Source organism: Zeus faber (assembly GCF_960531495.2).
Source record: "Zeus faber genome assembly, chromosome: 18".
Lineage (NCBI taxonomy): Eukaryota > Metazoa > Chordata > Actinopteri > Zeiformes > Zeidae > Zeus > Zeus faber.
Window position 1 is genome coordinate 24914332 of NC_137210.1, and position 18606 is coordinate 24932937.

At 44.9% G+C, this 18606-nt stretch overlaps 1 protein-coding gene across 1 annotated transcript; it reads left to right on the forward strand.

Annotated features, from left to right (window-relative positions):
- The first annotated feature begins 327 nt into the window (after window positions 1-327).
- Window positions 328-4196, forward strand: agr1 (anterior gradient 1). Its single transcript, XM_080019713.1, has 9 exons — window positions 328-406; window positions 672-712; window positions 986-1160; window positions 1446-1509; window positions 1743-1795; window positions 2146-2222; window positions 2520-2583; window positions 3239-3322; window positions 4046-4196. The coding sequence occupies exons 3-9, from the start codon at window positions 1046-1048 to the stop codon at window positions 4102-4104; spliced, it is 516 nt and encodes a 171-aa protein (XP_079875839.1). The 5' UTR covers window positions 328-406; window positions 672-712; window positions 986-1045; the 3' UTR covers window positions 4105-4196.
- The last annotated feature ends 14410 nt before the right edge of the window (window positions 4197-18606 follow it).

Genomic DNA, 18606 nt, shown 5'->3' on the forward strand with positions numbered 1-18606 from the left:
CAAATAAAAAAATCGAACATACATATGGTGTGTGAGTGTGTGTGATTTATAAACATTATGAATTTTTTATATATATATATATATATATATATATATATATATATACACACACACACACGTAGAGTGAGTGCTTACAGGGAAGTTGAATTTACAGTAAATGCACGAAAGGTCTTTCTCCCTGTGGTGTCTAATTTAAACGCTACTTCTCCCCCCTGTGACAGATGTGGAATTGGAGATTTGTGTGTGTGCGTGTGTGTGTGTGTGTGTGTGTGTGTGTGTGTGTGCTGTTTTTAAATTCCTAAATCTCAGCCTTGCGTTCCCATGCCTGTTTGGTGAGTTTATCTGGAAAGCCGACTGGCATTGAAAAGGGAGTGGAGATGCATTTCAGTCCTCCTCATCACACGAGGTAAGACATGGCCGCAGCTCCACAACAATCCTACATACGATCAGACATAGATTTTGTATGTACGGTATTTTATTTGTTTAAATAGGATTAAATCCCTGTGTGTATGTGTGTGTGTGTGTGTGTGTGTGTGTGTGGTTGTGTGTGTGTGTGTGTTAAGTAAGTAATCTACATTTTATTATCACAGCTACAAGAGAAAAGAGCCATTTTGATCCAAACACCTCGTCTGAAACGTAACTAAACTACGTTTACATGTTGTGTCCTGCAGTGGTGGAAAGAAGGAAAGTACAAGAACTTCATTACTAAACTGTAAGTACATTTTTCAAGTATGTGTATTTAAACATATTCCGTTTCGTAGACTGTCAACCTAAAAGACAAAGGTTCAGTCGCATTTTGTGCCATATTATAGACTTTCCCCCGATACCAGTTTCACGTCTCAAGATAAAAACTTTTACAAGTCATTCATTCACGGCTCCGATGTTTCAACTCAAACGCCGTCTTTCATGGATCTGATCGGACCGGTTTGGTGAGCCGGGACCACTGAGAATAACCTGAAATGTTAATCATGACTGTTCACAACAGATCCTCATTCCCGCGGGACTCAGAGCTTACAGAGCACGGACTCCGTCTCCGAGGCTGACGATGGAAAGGACGCCGGGCGGGGCCCTGCTCGCTCTGACCCTCCTCACCTGCGCCGTCCTGGCGGCGGTGGAGGAAGAGGGAGTGAAGACGCTGAACAGACATTTTCTGGCGAGAGGTGGGTGACAGCGCGCCGCGACCCCACATGTCCCCGTTGCCCGTGTGCCTTTACCCATATTCCTTCCCAACATCACCATAAACAATATGGAGGACGACCCACTCAAGTCTTCTCAGGAAGCAAAGAGAGAGAGAGAGAGAGGAACCCTGTAGTGCATTGATCCACCGCCCTGAAGGACTGGAAGCCTTCGTGGGCACGGTGGAAGTCCTCACACAGGCGGCTATAAAACCTCCGGAGAGAGAGTGGAAAAGCTCAGTTTTCCACCTTGTTCTTCCTGTTTCCCAGGGTGGGGCAACGACATCACCTGGGTCCGGAACTACGAGGAAGGCCTGACCAAAATGAGACAGAGGTGAGAGACGATGGCTGCGTCCAAACTTTTTTTTTTGTTGTCCTTCAATCGCTGAGGTTGCACTGTGTATGGATATGAATATGAACATGAACATGTGCATCAATATGCATGAGTGGCTGTGTGTGTGTGTGTTTGTTTTTTCTGGGAGATCAGGTTCTCAGAGGATGCCACGCCCGTCCCTGTGCGCCTCATCCCGCGGAAAGCTCTGAATTTGCCTTTTTGTGTTGCTACAGCTGGAAGCCTCTGATGGTCATCCACCACAAGGAAGACTGCCCCTACAGCAAAGGTACCAGCACCCACAATACTGAGAATATGGGATGGACGTCTTGCGTCCACTGGTGGTGGTCCTGGTGCTCCTCACAGACAGTAGAATATTTTACTATTTCACTGTGCTCCCAGGTGATCAACGCCTCATGTTTGTTTGTTACCGTATTGCCGCTGGTCTCTTGATCCCCGCACACACCCGCCTCTTTTCTACAACGATTTCCTAACTTCCGCCTAAAGCGGCGCCGCTATCTGCAGCAGGGGCCCCCCGATGGTCCCCGATCCCCCCTAGAAAGGCCCCTTATCGCCCATCGTAGCCTATCGACGACGCCCCGTCCGCCTCCGTCTCTCTAAACAGGACTTTCTCCACAGAGCTGAAGAAGACGTTCTCTGCCGATAAGTCCATCCAGAAAATGGCCAAAGAAGACTTCATAATGCTCAACATAGTGGTAAAAAAACAAACATTTATTGCACTTGGAATAAAAGAAAAAAAATTGGGTCAATCCACCAACCGGGGCGTGGTCGTAATGTGGCTGAATGTGCCAGTAAGAAACAGTTTAGTATGAAGCACCTTCTTTAAATTTTGAGCCCATAAAAGTATTTGTCTGTTTACCTTCCTGTGTTTTTAGTTTGAAATACTTTATATACTCACATATTACTACACAGTGTGTACTGCTACTCATCACACGGATGAGTTGTAAATAATTGCACCTGAAAATGATGAAATGTAAATACTTCTCTTGCAGCATGAGACCCAGGACAGGAATCTGGCCCCGGACGGCTACTACGTTCCCAGGATCCTCTTTGTTGGTATTTATCTACACTTTTTTTTTTTAAACGTTTTTTTAAAACGTAAAAAGGCTTTTGCTACGAGGGGATAAAAACACAGCAGGGAGCGGCAGCCTCCACCTGGGTGTCACAGGAGCCCAACCCGGGGTCCACGCCCTCCTGGTGAAGGAGGACACGCCTTGATGGCGTTTGTGTGAACGGGTCGCCATGACGCCCCCACGCCATCGCTCCCAAAAATGCTCCCCCTTTCTCCCGCTGAGAGGGTGCTTCCCACATCCTTGCGTACATCTCTGATGCCTTTGGTGCAGTCCAGCCGCAACCAGTGAACGCTGGTCCGGCTCCAAGACGCTAAAGTTTGCATTCGACTTTTTTTGGGATGTCCAGGGGACTCCTGCAGTATTTATAGCGCTTGGCGCGAGCCGGGGTATAATAGATGAGGCCGACGCAGTCAGACAGGAAAAGGAATAATAGAACGGCAGAATCATCGCTTATGCAGCTCTAACGATGGAGCTGGAAGCGCGGGGGGAAATTGGGACTCCAGCTTGGCTCCCCCTCTCTCTCTCTCTCTCTCTCTGAATAATCAACTCATTCTCAGTGTTTGAATTCTTTCCCCCCCACTCCCCTCCCTCTGCTCCCCTCTTTCTCTCTCCCCCCCCCCCCCCCTATCTCTCTCTAGATCCATCCATGACAGTACGTGCAGACCTCACAGGGAAATACACCAACCGTCTCTACGCCTATGAGCCCTTGGACAGTGCATACTGTGAGTGAACCGAGACCTTTCCCCAAACCTTTTCATGACAAGCCCGCCCCCCAGAGAGACAGACAGACAGACAGATGGACAGAAAAGTTACTTGCACACACTAACTCACCCGATGATGAGTAAGCTCTCCTGTCCACCAGAAGCCTCATCCATCACTCTTACCTTTTAACTGCCTTCACTTCACTCTCTCCAACGCTTTTGGCAAACGTATGTGACAGAAGACTGACAGAAAAGTTGTGTGTGTGTGTGTGTGTGTTTGTGTGCATGTGTGTGTGTGTGTGTGTGTGTGTTTGTGTGCATGTGTGTGTGTGCGTACGTGTGTGTGTGCGCATGTGTTTGTTTGTGTGCATGTGTGTGTGTGAGTGTGCGTGCAAGTGTGTGTGTGTGTGTGTGTGTGCGTGCGTGCATGTGTGTGCATGCATGTGTGTGTGTGCATGCATGCATGTGTCTGTGTGCATGCATGTGTGTATGTGTGCATGCATGTGTGTGTGTGTGCATGCATGTGTCTGTGTGCGTGCATGCATGTGTCTGTGTGCATGCATGTGTGTGTGTGCATGCGTGTGTGGGTGTGTGTGTGTGCATGCATGTGTTTGTGTGTGTGCAGGCATGCCTGTGTGTGTGTGTGTGGTTCGACAGCGAAGGAACAGGACACTCTTACACACCAGTTTAAGAGTTTCGGGTGTCGGCAGCTCTCATAACTCACACGTTTACTCTTTCCCACAGTGGTGGAGAACATGGTGAAGGCCAAGATCTTCCTGCGTGTCGATCATCCTGAACTCTAACCGGGCTGCGTTTCCCGAAAATCAGCCGCATCCCGAGTGCGTTGTCATCGTTTGTCTCTTTTTTTCTGTTCTCAAAACAACTACGGAGTAATGTACCAACTAAAACAAGGAAATGCAAATAAAAGCTTGTATGACCGACGGCCTATACGTGTTTATATTATATATAGAATAATGATGGGAACTTTTATAAAGTGTCATCTTCTCCAAAAAGCATAATATGTGTTTAGGACATGTTTGGTGGAATGACCCTTTTCCTATTGATGAGCGACTGGGTTTCACTTTGGAAGACGTCTGAAATATCCATCCGAGTGGCGCAGCCCCGGCCGACATTAGAGATCTGTGAAAATGACAAAAGTGATTCAAGTTGTTACGCAGCCTCCTTCCACAGTCTCCTATGATAATCTGTTCACTAATAACTGTCAATCTTTTATCAAAAAGAGAACCTCAACATCACCCAATGACTTCACTATGAATTATTTTTTTCGGTCAGTGGCATCGCATGTCCACCAGATGGCAGTATACCACAGATCCCATATTGATAATGAGTACAAGGAGTGGTCTGCGTTTTAGAACAGTTTAATAACTTTACTTTATTAGTCATACAAGGCAGTTCCCAAGCAGTTTAAATACAAATACAAATATTACATTTTATAATATTATATAACTTAATATAATAATGATAATAATAATAATAATAATGATAATAATATTTTATTATTATATATAATATCTCCCATTGTATTATCAAGAACTGATCATGAATCTTAGCATTAAAGAAACAAGTACTTTTCCCTCCAAGACTCAGAAAGCGATGTGGTTTATCGTCACTATCTCAATATAGTAACATAAATTCGCTGAGTTTTAACTTTTAATATGAGCAGCACCTTGTTGGAGTTACAGAAGCTGCCTCAAAAAGCTGATCCAATAAATATCTAATAGAGTATAAGGTACCCTGAAACCACATTCACCGCCCCCCCCCCCCACCCCTCCACCCTCTCTTCCACCATCAAATTCACAGGAGAGAGGGGTAAAAATAGAAATAAAAATACAAATAAAAAAGAACAATAGAGAAGTTCTAAGCTCTGGGAAAGTGTGTTTTGGAAAGAAAAGTTATGAAGTTTTGCTCTGCAGCATTAGTTCCTGTAAAGGTCCTCAGTGGGAGATGATCAATGAGGAAACAGTATTAAATTATTCACCCACTCCTCTCCCCGTCTGCGCGTCTGAAGCTGCTTTCGTTTCCTCCACTTCTCCGTGTTGGAGACAGAAGTTTCCCCGAGACGATCGTTCATCAGCCGCTGAGATGTTTCACTCCCACTTCCCTTCCACTCCTTTCTGATGAAACACATTCCTGCTCCAGAATAGATGTTGGGGCTTTGGGCCCGTTCCCACACGGCGAGCTGACAATTCCCTGTTACACCCGAGTGTTGTTTCAAAGTTCTGCAAGAAATAAAAATAAAAAAAACCTTCATGCCTCCGAAAATACCTCCATTTGTATTTGCGGAGGAGATATTTTTGACATTTTTATTTATTTTTTTAACCAACCATTCATCACAAACCCAAATGATGGATTAAGAAGTCTAAAAAAAAACACCGTATTGGCGAGACCTGGTTAGAACTGGGGCTTGAACCTGCATGTGGGTTCACGTTATTCAAGAAGGCAACGCTGCGATGATGCAGCAGTGGAGAGAGACGGACACTCAGGCCAGAGCTGTTATTCCTAGTTACCGGTCCGTATTCTATAGCGGTGGGGTCTCAATATGGAGCCCGGGGACCCCCAGAGAGTCTTCCAAGTGGCTCCCCGGGGGTCCCTAGCAAAAAACAAAAAAAAAAAATGCTGAAAAGTTGAATTCACTTACCACTGAAGAATGTACAATAATGAGTGTTTTGATCATAGTGTCACCGTTATCTCCCAAACTACAGTAGAGACGGTTATATACAGTATAGTATAAGCGGAACTGTTTTATAGGCGTGTTTTTATGCTTCACACATCATCACAACCAGTTTTTATTTTTGTTTTTATTTTACTTTAATTGTAAGTATCCTCACAATCTGTGGGTTTACGATTATGCACAGAAATGAACATCATTATGCAGATATGATGAGTTCACGCATCATCCTTTCTAACAGGAAAATCCAAGGCCTTGAATCTTGGACCACGTGCTTCATAAGGGTCCGAGCGCAAAGCACGTGATTGTTATCGCTCCGTTTATTCTTCTTCTTCTTCTTCTTCTTCAGCCATTTCGAGTCGACTTTTTGGGGACCTCGAGAAACTCGAAAGCCCACGAAACTTTGCACACACACGAGTCCTGGTGTGTCATTCGATATTATATGGTGCCCGTGCATGGGCGTGGCCACGCCCTTTATTCAAATTTTAAAAATCAAACCCATTCAGTTTTTCTACAAAAACTCACGAAATTTGGTAAACTTGTGTAACACCACTAGACTTAAATTTTTTTTGATTAACACCATGGCCGACACCCAACAGGAAGTCGGCCATATTTGATTAGATACTTACGCTTACTCCTCCTAGCCGAGTTTTTAGGTCCCACAGACACTTCGAGGACCCAGTCATCGCTGCTTGCAGCTTTAATTCTATATTGTTATTCTATTTTTATACCGTGCTACCTTTACTGTAAATTGTACTATAAATCAGTTTGAGTATTTCTATTTTTGATATAATTATTTGGATTGAAGAGAGGATCATTTTGGGTAAAGATGTTGCTCCGAGGATTTTATTTTTGTCTCATTTACGTTTTGTAGCTCAGGGTTGAATTGAAAAACTCCAAGCTATAATATTTAACAGTGTGTAGCAATTAACAGTACACAGTAACTGAGAAAGTGTCCCCATTACGCACAAGGCTTTTTTCCGTTACAAAACGGATGAAAATAAATAAAATGTACAATAAAAACACTCTGTTTTTAATTACTTTGTTTGGAAAAAAGATGGCTCTGATCTGAGCCGCGGAGCACGATGCTCAGCGCGATGGTACGGTCCACTTTAGGGGCGTCTGAAATGGTATTACAAGATTCTTCCAGGCATGAATAGAGATGGCAGATTGCATCCAATCACCTTCTCAGCAGAACAAATGACACGCCGCGGCCTGCCCTTGTCCTTGGCAGTGGCAGCAGATGGTGATGGAGGAGGTGACGATGGACTCAATGATGGCGGTGTAGAAGTGCACCATCATTGACTTTGGCAGGTTGAACTTCCTCAGCTGCCGCAGGAAGTACGTCCTCTGGTGAGCTTTTTTTGCTGAGGGAGCTGATGTTCAGCCCCCACTTGAAGTCCTGGGTCATGATGGTTCCCAGGAAGCGGAGGTACTCCACAGTGTCAGGATGATGGTGGCAGGTGGTGTTGGGTTCCTCCTGAAATCTACAACCATCTCCACTGTCTTCCCAGCATTGAGCTTCAAGTTGTTCTGACTGCACCAGGTCACCAGATGCTCAAGCTCCCATCTCCAGGCGGACCCGATAAGGGCGGTGTCGACCGCAGACTTCGGGAGCTTGACAGACCGGTGACTGGAGGTGGAGCTGTTGGTGTACAGGGAGATGAGTAGAGGAGAGAGAACGCAGCCTTGAGGGGAGCCGGCACCGATGGTCCGGGAGTCAGAGACGTGTTTTCCCAGCTTCCCGTGCTGCCTCCTGTCTGACAGGAAGTCTGTAATCCACCTGCAGGTGTAGTCAGCACACTCAGCTGGGGGAGCCTGTTCTGCAACAGAGCCGGGATGATAGTATTACAGGTGAACCTAAAATCCGCAAACAGGATCAGTGGCATAGGTTCCTCAGTAGTCTAGGTGTTAGAGGATTAAGTGAAGGGCAAAGTTTACTGCATTGTCTACAGACCTGTCGGCTCTGTAGGTGAACTTCAGGGGGCCCGGGAGTGGCTCAGTGATGGCACAATGCGCTCAAATGACAGGTCTGTAATCATTAGGTCCTGTGGTCCTTGGCTCTTTTTGCGACGGCGATGATGGCGGAGGTCTTGAAGCAGGCTAGCACGTGGCATGTCTCCAGTGAGGTGTTAAAGATGTCTGTGAACACCGGAGACAGCTGATCAGGGGCAGCGCAGTTCTTCAGGGTGTATGGAGAGCCAGAGTCTGGCCCGGCTGCTTTGCGGGCGTCCTGTCTCTGTCCCTGTCTAACCCACCTCCTACTGTGGAGCGGTGGAGATCATCCTGACAGGCAACATCACTGCCTGGTTTGGGAACTGTACTGCTCAGGACAGGTGGGCCCTGCACAGGGTGCTGCGTTCAGCAGAACGTACTACAGGAACCACCATCCGCTCCCTGCAGGACTTATACACCAGCAGGTGTAGTAGCAGAGCCCACAGGATCATGAAGGATCCTCACCACCTCAACAACGGACTGTTCCAGTTGCAGCCACATAGCGAGGACAGAGAGACTGAGATGGAGTTTCTTCCCGCAAGCCATAAGAACTGTCAACGCTGAACTCACCAGGGGTCCTAACAAAATGCACTCACACTACGTTACTGTACTGTATGTAGCATACTGTACTGCATACGGTATCACTGTTCTGGGTTACTGCATACTGCGCTGTATTGCTGCTCTGTTTGGTGTTACTGTATTGCTGTGTGGTACTGTTGTATACTGTACTATATATCTCCATACTCACTTTATTCACATGCACTTTATTGCACATATCTGTATAAACAAATAGCCTATCCCATATACATGACTCTATTTCCTTTACTTATATTTTGGACCCCCACTCAGTGTATTACCTTTTGACTCTTATTTTATTTTATATTATTTTTATTCTATTTACTAACTGCATTACGTTTTTATGAATCAGTTAGTTCAGTTAGTTTAGTTGGGTCGTAATTACTTTAGCTATTGTGTTCAGTTTAGTACTTATTGTGCATAATCTCTGTGTGCGTTGCTAAGACATTACACTGCATATATGTATGAACGTATGTACATGTATGTGAGAAACATCTTGAATCTTGGTGCGTGATGGGCATACAGCTGGTGCAGGACGCCACAGCCTCTGTGAACCCAGCCAGAGTGTTGGCAGCAGCCCCGAAAACATCCTAGTCGGTACAATCCAAGCGCGCCTGAAGATCACAGCGTCCCTGCTCCGCTGCTTTGATGTCCTCGTTACAGGTTTAGAGAGCTTTAATTTCTGCCTGTATGTGGGAATCGGGTCAGAATCGGAGTGTCCCAGCGCTCCCGGGGGAACGGCGTGATGGGCACTGCTTACTGTGGTGTAACAGTGATCCAGCATGTTCTCCTCTCTGGTGGGGCATGTAATGAACTGTCTGTATTTTGGGAGTTTCGTGGGTGAGATTACCTTTGTTAAAGTTGCCGAGGACATGAGCTATAGAGTCCGGGTTCGTCAGCTCCACACACACTACAGTATCTGGTCGGCGAGCATGCGGCCGTGCCTCCTGCATGTTGGACTGCGTTGGTATGCACAGTGAACACCGACCAGTATGAATGAAAGCGACTCACGGGGGGCGTAGAAGGGTTCACAGTGAATGAAAAAAGATTCCAGATCAGGAGGGTGGTAAACGGTCTGCATTTATAAAGCTCCTAGTCGTACCACTCAAGGTGCTTTACAGTGCACACCTCACATACATTCAGACATTGATGGCGGCAGCAGCCGCGCCAGGGCGCACGCCAGCTGAACGAGAGCAGTTAGGGGCTTGAGTGTCTTGCTCAAGGACACTTGAGCACGCTACCAGGAGGAGCCGGGAGCCGAACCCGGCAATCGGCGCGTCGTTACACCAGCCACCGTGAGTATGAAAACAGATCCCTCGACGTTTCGCCCGGAGGTGTTCGGGCGACTCTCCGGCGTCCCACTGTGTGTACAAGGGAGAGCGCGCCTCGGACCAGAATGTCCAGTAATTCCATAGAAGTGGCGATGACAGTGGGAAATAGATCCACAGGGGTTGTAATCCCTGAGGCTCACGAGCTCATTTCTGGGGAAAAAGCTCGGGACGCCGTCCCAAAACACTGAGCTTCCAAACAAAACAACGTGCACCAAAACACAGAGGCAGCCGTCCGTGGTATCATACGGTCTTGGTACTGAACTTGGTATCTTGGTATAATATATAAAAATATCCATACTTTTTACTCCATTAAATTTCTAAACACAGTTACATCCCTACCAAAAATTATATTTATATGTATTAAAGTAAATCCTATACTATTGGAATGAAAACCGTGATCAGGAGCTGCATGAGCACTGATCGGTGGGAAAAAAAAAAAGCTGCAGCAGCACTTTATGCCGTATTATTGTCTCTGCTATATCAGGGCACTTCTACTGTCTAGTGTCGACTACTACTGACACTATTCCTATGAAATACTTTAAGTACATTTCAGAGCTTGTATACTTTTACCCAAGTAGAAATGTCAATGTGGTACTTTCACTTCAAATTGAGTATGTCAGCGCAATTGTCCTTTTTTTACATGAGCAAAAGGTCTGAGTAGTGCTTCCACCACTGATTCTCACACACACATACACACACAAGCACACACACACACACACACACGCACGCACACAAGTACATGTGCACACACACACACACACACACACACACACACACACACACACACACACACACACACACACACACACCCCCAGGATCTCCAGTTTGACTTTGGCACTTGGACGGTACCTGTGACAAGGACACTCGCCCATGAGTCTTCATTTGCAAACTGCTCGGACAATTGAGCCATTCAAATAGAAGCTGCTAGCGAGGAAACGGCGCCTTAATGAAGAGACGAGCGGGTAATACCCATAAATCTCTCCAAAAATGCGCACACGCACGCAAGCACGCATGCACGCACACACACACACACCCCTCCTCATGCACACGCCTGCAGAAGAGCAAAGGCCACGAGCTCCGGAGCTAATTCCCAAACTGCTTCTTTTTCCCATCTCCCATTGAAATCAAAAAGGGCTCAAAACACGAGTGTCACTTATTATTGCTTCTAAAAAAAGAGAAGAGGATGTAAACTCTATTACTTTTGAATCGATTACAATTTAACATCCATACGTTTTACAACAATCTACCACAACACAGTCACATTACCTTAGTGGAAAATAAAAAAAAAGATTTATATTTATACATACAGTACATCAAAAGTATATCCTACACCATTTTATGCGAGAATTTTGAGTTCCTCCCTCTCGCACTCTCTCCCCCTCCATTTTTTAATTATTCCATCAGGTTCAAAGAGTGTTCCCTCTCTCTCCAGGCCTGAGCTGGCAGATAAGCCAAATCTGTTTCCCCTCTTGTCATTCCGCTGTCTCCGCACTTAGCCTCCGCCGCCCGCCGCCGTCCGCAGAGTGACACTCATCCGCGCCTAAAAGCAAATGATTATGTATCAATATGCACGACGCCGCCGCTCAGCAATTACCAGTTGACTGTGGCTGTTGAGTCAATTTATTTCCTCCTCCCGGAGAGCGTCTTGTTTTGTTGTCTGACGCCCCCCCCAAAAAAAGTGACTATTTCCGCAGAATGAGGTTTCTTTCCCCCCGCAAATCATTTGTTCCACTTTGAATTGAAGCCCAGCACAAAAGTATACACATCGTTTTTTAGATCCGTAGTTAACAGCCCCACAGGCTCGTTTGCTGGAATCCAATGAGGAGTTTCCCATTTAAATGCCGCTGAATTTAATCCCGACCGGTGTTGTCATTGACCTCGCCGTGCTGAAAACGGCGCCGATTATTTTGATTTCGACGACAGTTTGTTGTCCGTGACATCCGGCGACTCGGGCTAAACCGGCGTCGACGTATTAAGCATCGCGGTGGTGGCTGTACTTGCTTCACTGAGTGCTTCTTAATTCACGTCAAGGGAAATCATATTTCTTTGCAGTCATCTTGAAAAAGTTTGGGCTTTCTGGTTTTACGTCCTTCATTCGTCAAAAAACAACAATTCCAAACAGCATCTTTGAGCTTCATTTGATTTTTTAATTATTGTTGTTTTTTTTTTTTTTTTATCTAAGGCCTTTCAAATCCCAAACTGAAATCAAAGTTTAGAATATCAACTCTTTTTCTCTTTTCTTTCAGGAAATGCAAAAACAACCAACAATCCAAATGACTTCTGAGTATTAATCGAATACACAGCTCCACTTTTAAAACAGGAACAGCCTTGGGGGGCGGTGCAGGCGTTAGGGCGCGGATCTGACGTCGCTGGATTCCCAACGAGCATCGATAGGTTTGTCTTTACACTTGAGGGACGGACGCCCTCTTCTCTCCAGCTGTTCTGACTTGGGGGTCAGTGACGGAGCGTTACCGTGGACACAACGCGCACGCACACGCACACGCACACACACACACACACACACACACACATACACACACAAGGTCGCAGAGGTACACTAGCCAATGAACAGGAGGAGGCGGGCGGTGGCCGAGGTGGAGACCGGTCTTACCGGGCGATTCGCCACATACATCAACTCCGCTGAGCAGAAAATTGAAATGGAAATGTGGACCTTGAGAGAGTGAGACAGAAGGGGGGAGAGAGAGAGAGAGAGAGAGAGAGACAGAGGGGGGCGGGGGAGGCGGGGGGGGGCTTCCACTTACCCCCGGAGCACATCTAATGATTTGTCATTTCTCTCAGGGGCGACGCCCGCTGCCCTCTCTCCAACTGGCTTATCACACAAAGCCTCTTCTCTGTTGTGTGTCCAATAAGTCACATTTTTACAAACCCAGCCGCCGCCCCGTCTGCTTCTTGTAAAAACACTGTTTCTTTCCTTTATGCCTTGTGTTTTTTTTTTTTTTTTGCTTTTTATTCAGTATTCTTACGAACAGGTTTGACTTCTGCTCCACCGTCGCGAGACTCGATTTAAAAAGATGTTGAATCTCCTATTCCAAAAACGCGTGAGTGACGACATATTCTAGGTTTCACCAGGGGGAAGCGGTGGCAAACAGGGTATTATTATAATATTATACTATTATTTACTCTTTTTCCACTGCCACAAATCCACTCTAAGGTAAGAGACTAGAAACAGGAAGTGGTGCCGCTTCCTACCGACAGCCTACCGTAACCAACTTTGCGCTCTGATATTATAAAAAAATATATAAAAGGCAGCCGTTTAAATGCAGTGACTGCGTTCCACCTGCTTCATAATAAACACTGCTTCCCTTTGGCTCCTGTTGCTAGGCAGATCCGAAGGCTTTGGGCCGTGGGCGTATTAAGTAACAAAAATGAAGCAAATGTGATAAAATGGGAATTATTTTTTCAACACTGGCATGATTACCAGGAAATAGACATATATATTTTGGCCGCTGCTGCAAGAACCTCTAACGACCCGGCGGAGGACTGGTTCTAGGTTCGAATTTAAAATGAAGAGTCTGTTCATTGCACAGAAAAAGATGCAGCGTTGACACAAACAGAACCCTGGGTGTCGTGTTCATGTGTTTATCACCATATTTCCATCATATTCCTGTGAAAGCTACCGATGCACAATCTTCTCTGATGACTGTCCATCGGGATATACTTATTTTTTTTTGACAAAACCCCCAAATCTATCCACAGATTGAATCCACAAATCCCTGGAATATCAAAGCAGCGAGGCAGGGATTCTGTCATATCGGTTATTTCTATTTATCCAACCGGTGTAATGTTTGTAACTCTCTCATACGTATCGGTTTATCCAATGTTCTGCCTTGTACTATACTCACTTGGTCTATCTACACACACGGTCCATTACTATAAACCCCAAAAGCGAGCCTTGACAGATGGATTTTCAGATGGATTTTGAATTATTTAAGATAGAAGAGCACATGTTTTGGGCTCGGGCTGCGATGGACCGACTGTCATTTCAAACTGATGCTTTTTCTTTTTCTCTTTTCGTCAACTTTCATCATGGCAGCCATTTGATGGTCATGGAGCCGAAGACTTTACGTCTGATTTATTATTGATCGTCTGACGGACGCATTTCTGGGGGATCACAGAACCCGACAACAAGAGAGACATGTGAACATGAAGAGCGAGGGTTGACCAAAGACACTTCACTCCGAGTCCCGGAAAAAAGGCTCGGTCTCGATGATTTTTCTCTATTTTTCATAAATTTGCGTCCTTACTTTGGGCCTTGATCATACAAAGGTCAGTGAAGCTGCACAAGCTGAGTTTGACGCACCCCCTGAACATGCACGAGTGGGTGAAATGGAATTTTTACAAGAAATTGATTGCACCAAACTCCAACAGATACTTTTGGAAAGCCATTGAACGCCGTAGAAATCAATGTTAAAAATCCCACTTTGCCAAACGTTCCATTCCGCCTGTAATCTCGGTTGTTTTTTTTGGTGTTTTATTTATTTATTTGTACAACAAGCTTCGGTGGCTGTCACTAACATGTGTCTAAAGGCTTCTAACAGCCATGCATCTGATTGAAAAACCTGATTATAATTATATTTATTATTCACATTCTGTGTAATTTTTTTTACATTTATTGGATATATATATATTTTTTATTATTTATACATTTTTCAGACTTTTAAAAACAATTTTTTTTTAAAATGGTGTCTGTAGAGAAATGTACCAATTCTCACCGCACGACAAATTCGTCATGTATGAAAATATTCCCGATATCGTATAAAGGCTTTAATTCTTTATTGACTTGAATTTGACCGCTCAGATTTTTACTGTCCCTTTCCGGTCCAAAATGATCTATGAGCTGGTTGATTGCACCTGATTGGTCAAATAAGCAGGTCTGGCGGTTTCCTTTAGAATAACAGAGCATCGGCAGCATCAATGTCCCCGTTCTGTTATTTCCCTTACTGACGTCCGTGGCAGTTCCCCTGCCCTACACCACCCAAGTGGCTTTTTTTAGAGGGATCCCCGACACAGAGACACAAGGACGGTGAAGGACAAACCGGTTTATGGGCATGATGTCATATGCAAGGAGCAGATGGAACGGTGTCATGACCAGAGCTCCTCTCCCATGTGTGGGGGTGGGATGAGTGATTTAACCTGTGCTCATCGATTGCTCTGATGAGCAACAGCCGCAGTCACCCCGATCCTGTGCCCAATCAACTACACCCAAGACAGGTGTCACTGCTTAAATAACACCACCCCCCCCAAACATTGCTCCAACGTTGGGAGGGTCTTTACTGGATTTGAGGAGAAAATGAGAATATAAAAGGGAAAACCTTACCTGCAGTGTGTACTGTAGCTTTACTTCCCCAAAAACCTGATGAGATAAACGTTTGAGGGCAAAGTGGACAAGTTAAAATCCATTAGTGAAGATGAGATGATGATGATGTTCCTTCAGCGGCCGAAACCCAGACGCGACATCTGGTCCTGATAAATAACCAACATGCAGTGGATCAACTCTGGAGAAAACAGGTTTTAAAAAGGGTTTGATGGCCAGAATGTATATTAATTAACATAACTGACAGAAATATTTCAGATATTTCGACACTTGCCTAAGAAATGTTAAGTCATGCGGATCTCAATTGACGATGAATTGCTATTTTCTTCCTCCCTTCAAGAGCGAAAAAGAAACAGAACTGTAGGAATGTCTTATTTGCGCTCTAATATAACTAAAAATAGGTCATATCTATCCATATCTATATAAAGCATCATATCTATCCATCTATCTACTACATACATATATAGTATATATACTGTATATACACACGCACACGTTACCTAAGAAATGGGTGAAGCAGAAGCCAAAAAGTTTCCTCTTTCCCAAGTCTCCACTTTTAATGTCCAGGGTTTATACCTATCCTATAAGTTTAGATATACACATATACACACACACACACACACCTGATGACCTTACTTCACCCGTGGTGCATATTAGGAGATTAGAGCTGTAAGAACCGGGAGACGTCTAATCCGTCTGGTGTTTAGTCTGAGCGACACCGCGCAAGGCGGCAACTTCTGGATGACAACAATGAGCTGACGGAGCCGCTCGTCTACAGAAACACACTTTTATACCAAAATAAAAACAAAAATGCATATTAACCTACACCTGGCAGGACGGGTCGCTCTGCAGCATGAAGACCCGGTCGCTCAGTGCCCCTGCAGGCAGATGATGTCGCCCACGGCACAGAACCCTTGCTTGTATTGGTAGTGCAATGAATCTCATTGGTTAAAGATGCTTTTAGTGCAGATAAGGAGCGGGAACAAACACTTTGAGGCCGAATGGGCACGGTGAAGGTGTTTTCTTCTTGAGCCTTGAGGACGGTCCTCCAGTCAACCATCTGCGCTGAACTGGACGACTTTTTGGCTTTTCCCTAAAAAGGTACCATCGTTTTCCTTTCACTTCAATAAAGGAGAACAGATGGACAGACATGTACACGGATCGACAAGACCAGAAAGAAACAAGACCCATGTGCAAAAGTAAACTAAGATCTCTTTTATTATTTTTTGTCCATTTTATATATCTATTTTTCACCTGTTTTTTGTTTTATATATACATCTTTTATTTCTTTTTTTTTTTTTTTCCTACACAAGTCCTTTAAAAGTTTTATATCATGCGATGTGCAGCTTCAGTGTGGGAACAACATGCAGGGTGGTTCGTCCCGGTAGCAGAGGTCGACACGGCAAAGAAGAAGAAGAGGAGGGAGAGAGAGAGAGAGAGAGAGCGAGAGAGAGAGAGAGAGAGAGAGAGCGAGAGAGAGAGAGGGGGAGAGCGAGAGAGAGAGAGAGAGAGCGAGAGAGAGAGAGAGAGAGAGAGGACACTAGACCTGGAGGGGAAGCAGTTCAGTTCAGTTCTTGCTATAATAGTCGCCATCCCATCCAGAAGGGGGGACGGTTTTTTTTAATCATGACATCATCGTTTGACATCTTTAGTGCGGTCAAAAAACGAAACAAAAAAAAAAAACAAACAAAAAAAAAAGAATTAAAGGAAAAACAACAAGGACAAACATACTGTAGAAGCAGGCAGTCTTAAAAAAAAATATATATATATATAGAAGAGATCCAGACAGCTTTGTTTAGACAGAGAGAGAGATGCAATAGAAAGAGCACAGCAGGAAAACAAAGAAGATGGAAACAGAACCGGGCGGGGGCTGAAGGAGGGAACCTTCTTTCGGACTCCTGTTCCTGGACGTCATTAAAGGGGACACGTCGAGGGGACGGGGGGTATTGCTTATGAACCTGGACTCGGGGTGGGGTGCCAGGGGGGGAGAGCTTGGTCCCACGTTGTTTTGTTTTTTTTTGTCTTTTTTTTTGTCTTTTTTCTTTTACAAGGATGGGAGCGACGGTAAGAGATGAGAGACTTTTATTTTTTATTGTTCCGTTTCGTATGCGTATCTTTTTTTTTTTTTTTCCCCGACCTTTCTCTTCCTGAAACCTATGACTAATTCCCGGGCTGATTGTGGGAAAAAAATAAAAATAAAGGCCTTCGGTCTTTGTCTACTATTCCAAAAAAAAAAAAAAAAAAAAAGAAAAGAAGGAAAAGAATAAAACATTCACTACTCTAGTCAAGCGCTCACTCGTATCTGGAGACTACTCACGGGTTCTCATCACAGTAACACACAAATCCAAACGTTGCATTATTTATAATGTGAATGTAGCTCGTAAAAACTGCATATGTCATACATCACATATGCCCCCGACATTGCATACGCAGGAACTCAACCTGGAACCCGCCTTAATTAGGACCGCTGTGAATCAACCGAATAATCGGGGGGGGGGGGGGGGAATCAAAGTCATATTTCACGATCCCAGCAGTGTGTCGACGGGGAGAGAGGGGCGACGTCATTTCGTTACGGGGTGAAGCCAACGGTTGCACAAGGGTCAGAACTTGCCGCCTGTTGTTCATTATATACACAACATTAAACTGTAGCAATAAACAATATTGCGGTTTACAATATATACACCTGACAGCTACAGACGGACCGACTCTGATTCCCTCCCATCGAATGGTGTTCACACGTTTTTTTTTCGTTTGTTTGTTTTCTCTGTACAAATCAAAAAAGGTACATTGGTCAGCAGATATACAAAAAAAATCCCCCAAACACTTGAAAATGACGCCGAAAAACCTGTATAACAAGAGTTTTAAGAAAAAAAAAAGAAAAAGAAAAAGAAAGCAATGGCATTTCTCTGTAAAGCGAACAGTGCTGAGGAAACGCGCGAGGACATCATCTTTGGTGAAGGACCCACATGGTATGCTCAGAGACCGACCACGCGCACACACACCCACAGACTGGAAAAGGGAATTTGTTGCGGTTGAGTCGGCAATGCCGTCGGTAACAAAGTTTCAAGAGGTCAAAGTTCGTAAAACACACTGGACGTGAACGCTGCGGGAACGACGACATCGGGAGAATGGAGTTGGCAATACGTCCCCCCCCCCCCCACCCCGCCTTCACCCCCCCACCCCACCCACATTTGTAAAGTAGTCATACAAAGATTTGGAATAGAAACCGTAAAGGATACACATCGAGAACATAGCACACTGTGATACTTTGGATTTAGCCGCTTGGTGGAGGTCCTAAAAAATGGTACCAATTCTGGACGATAAGCTACTGTTTTTTTTTTTTTTTTTGTCTATAGTGTTTCACTTAATTTTGAGGGAC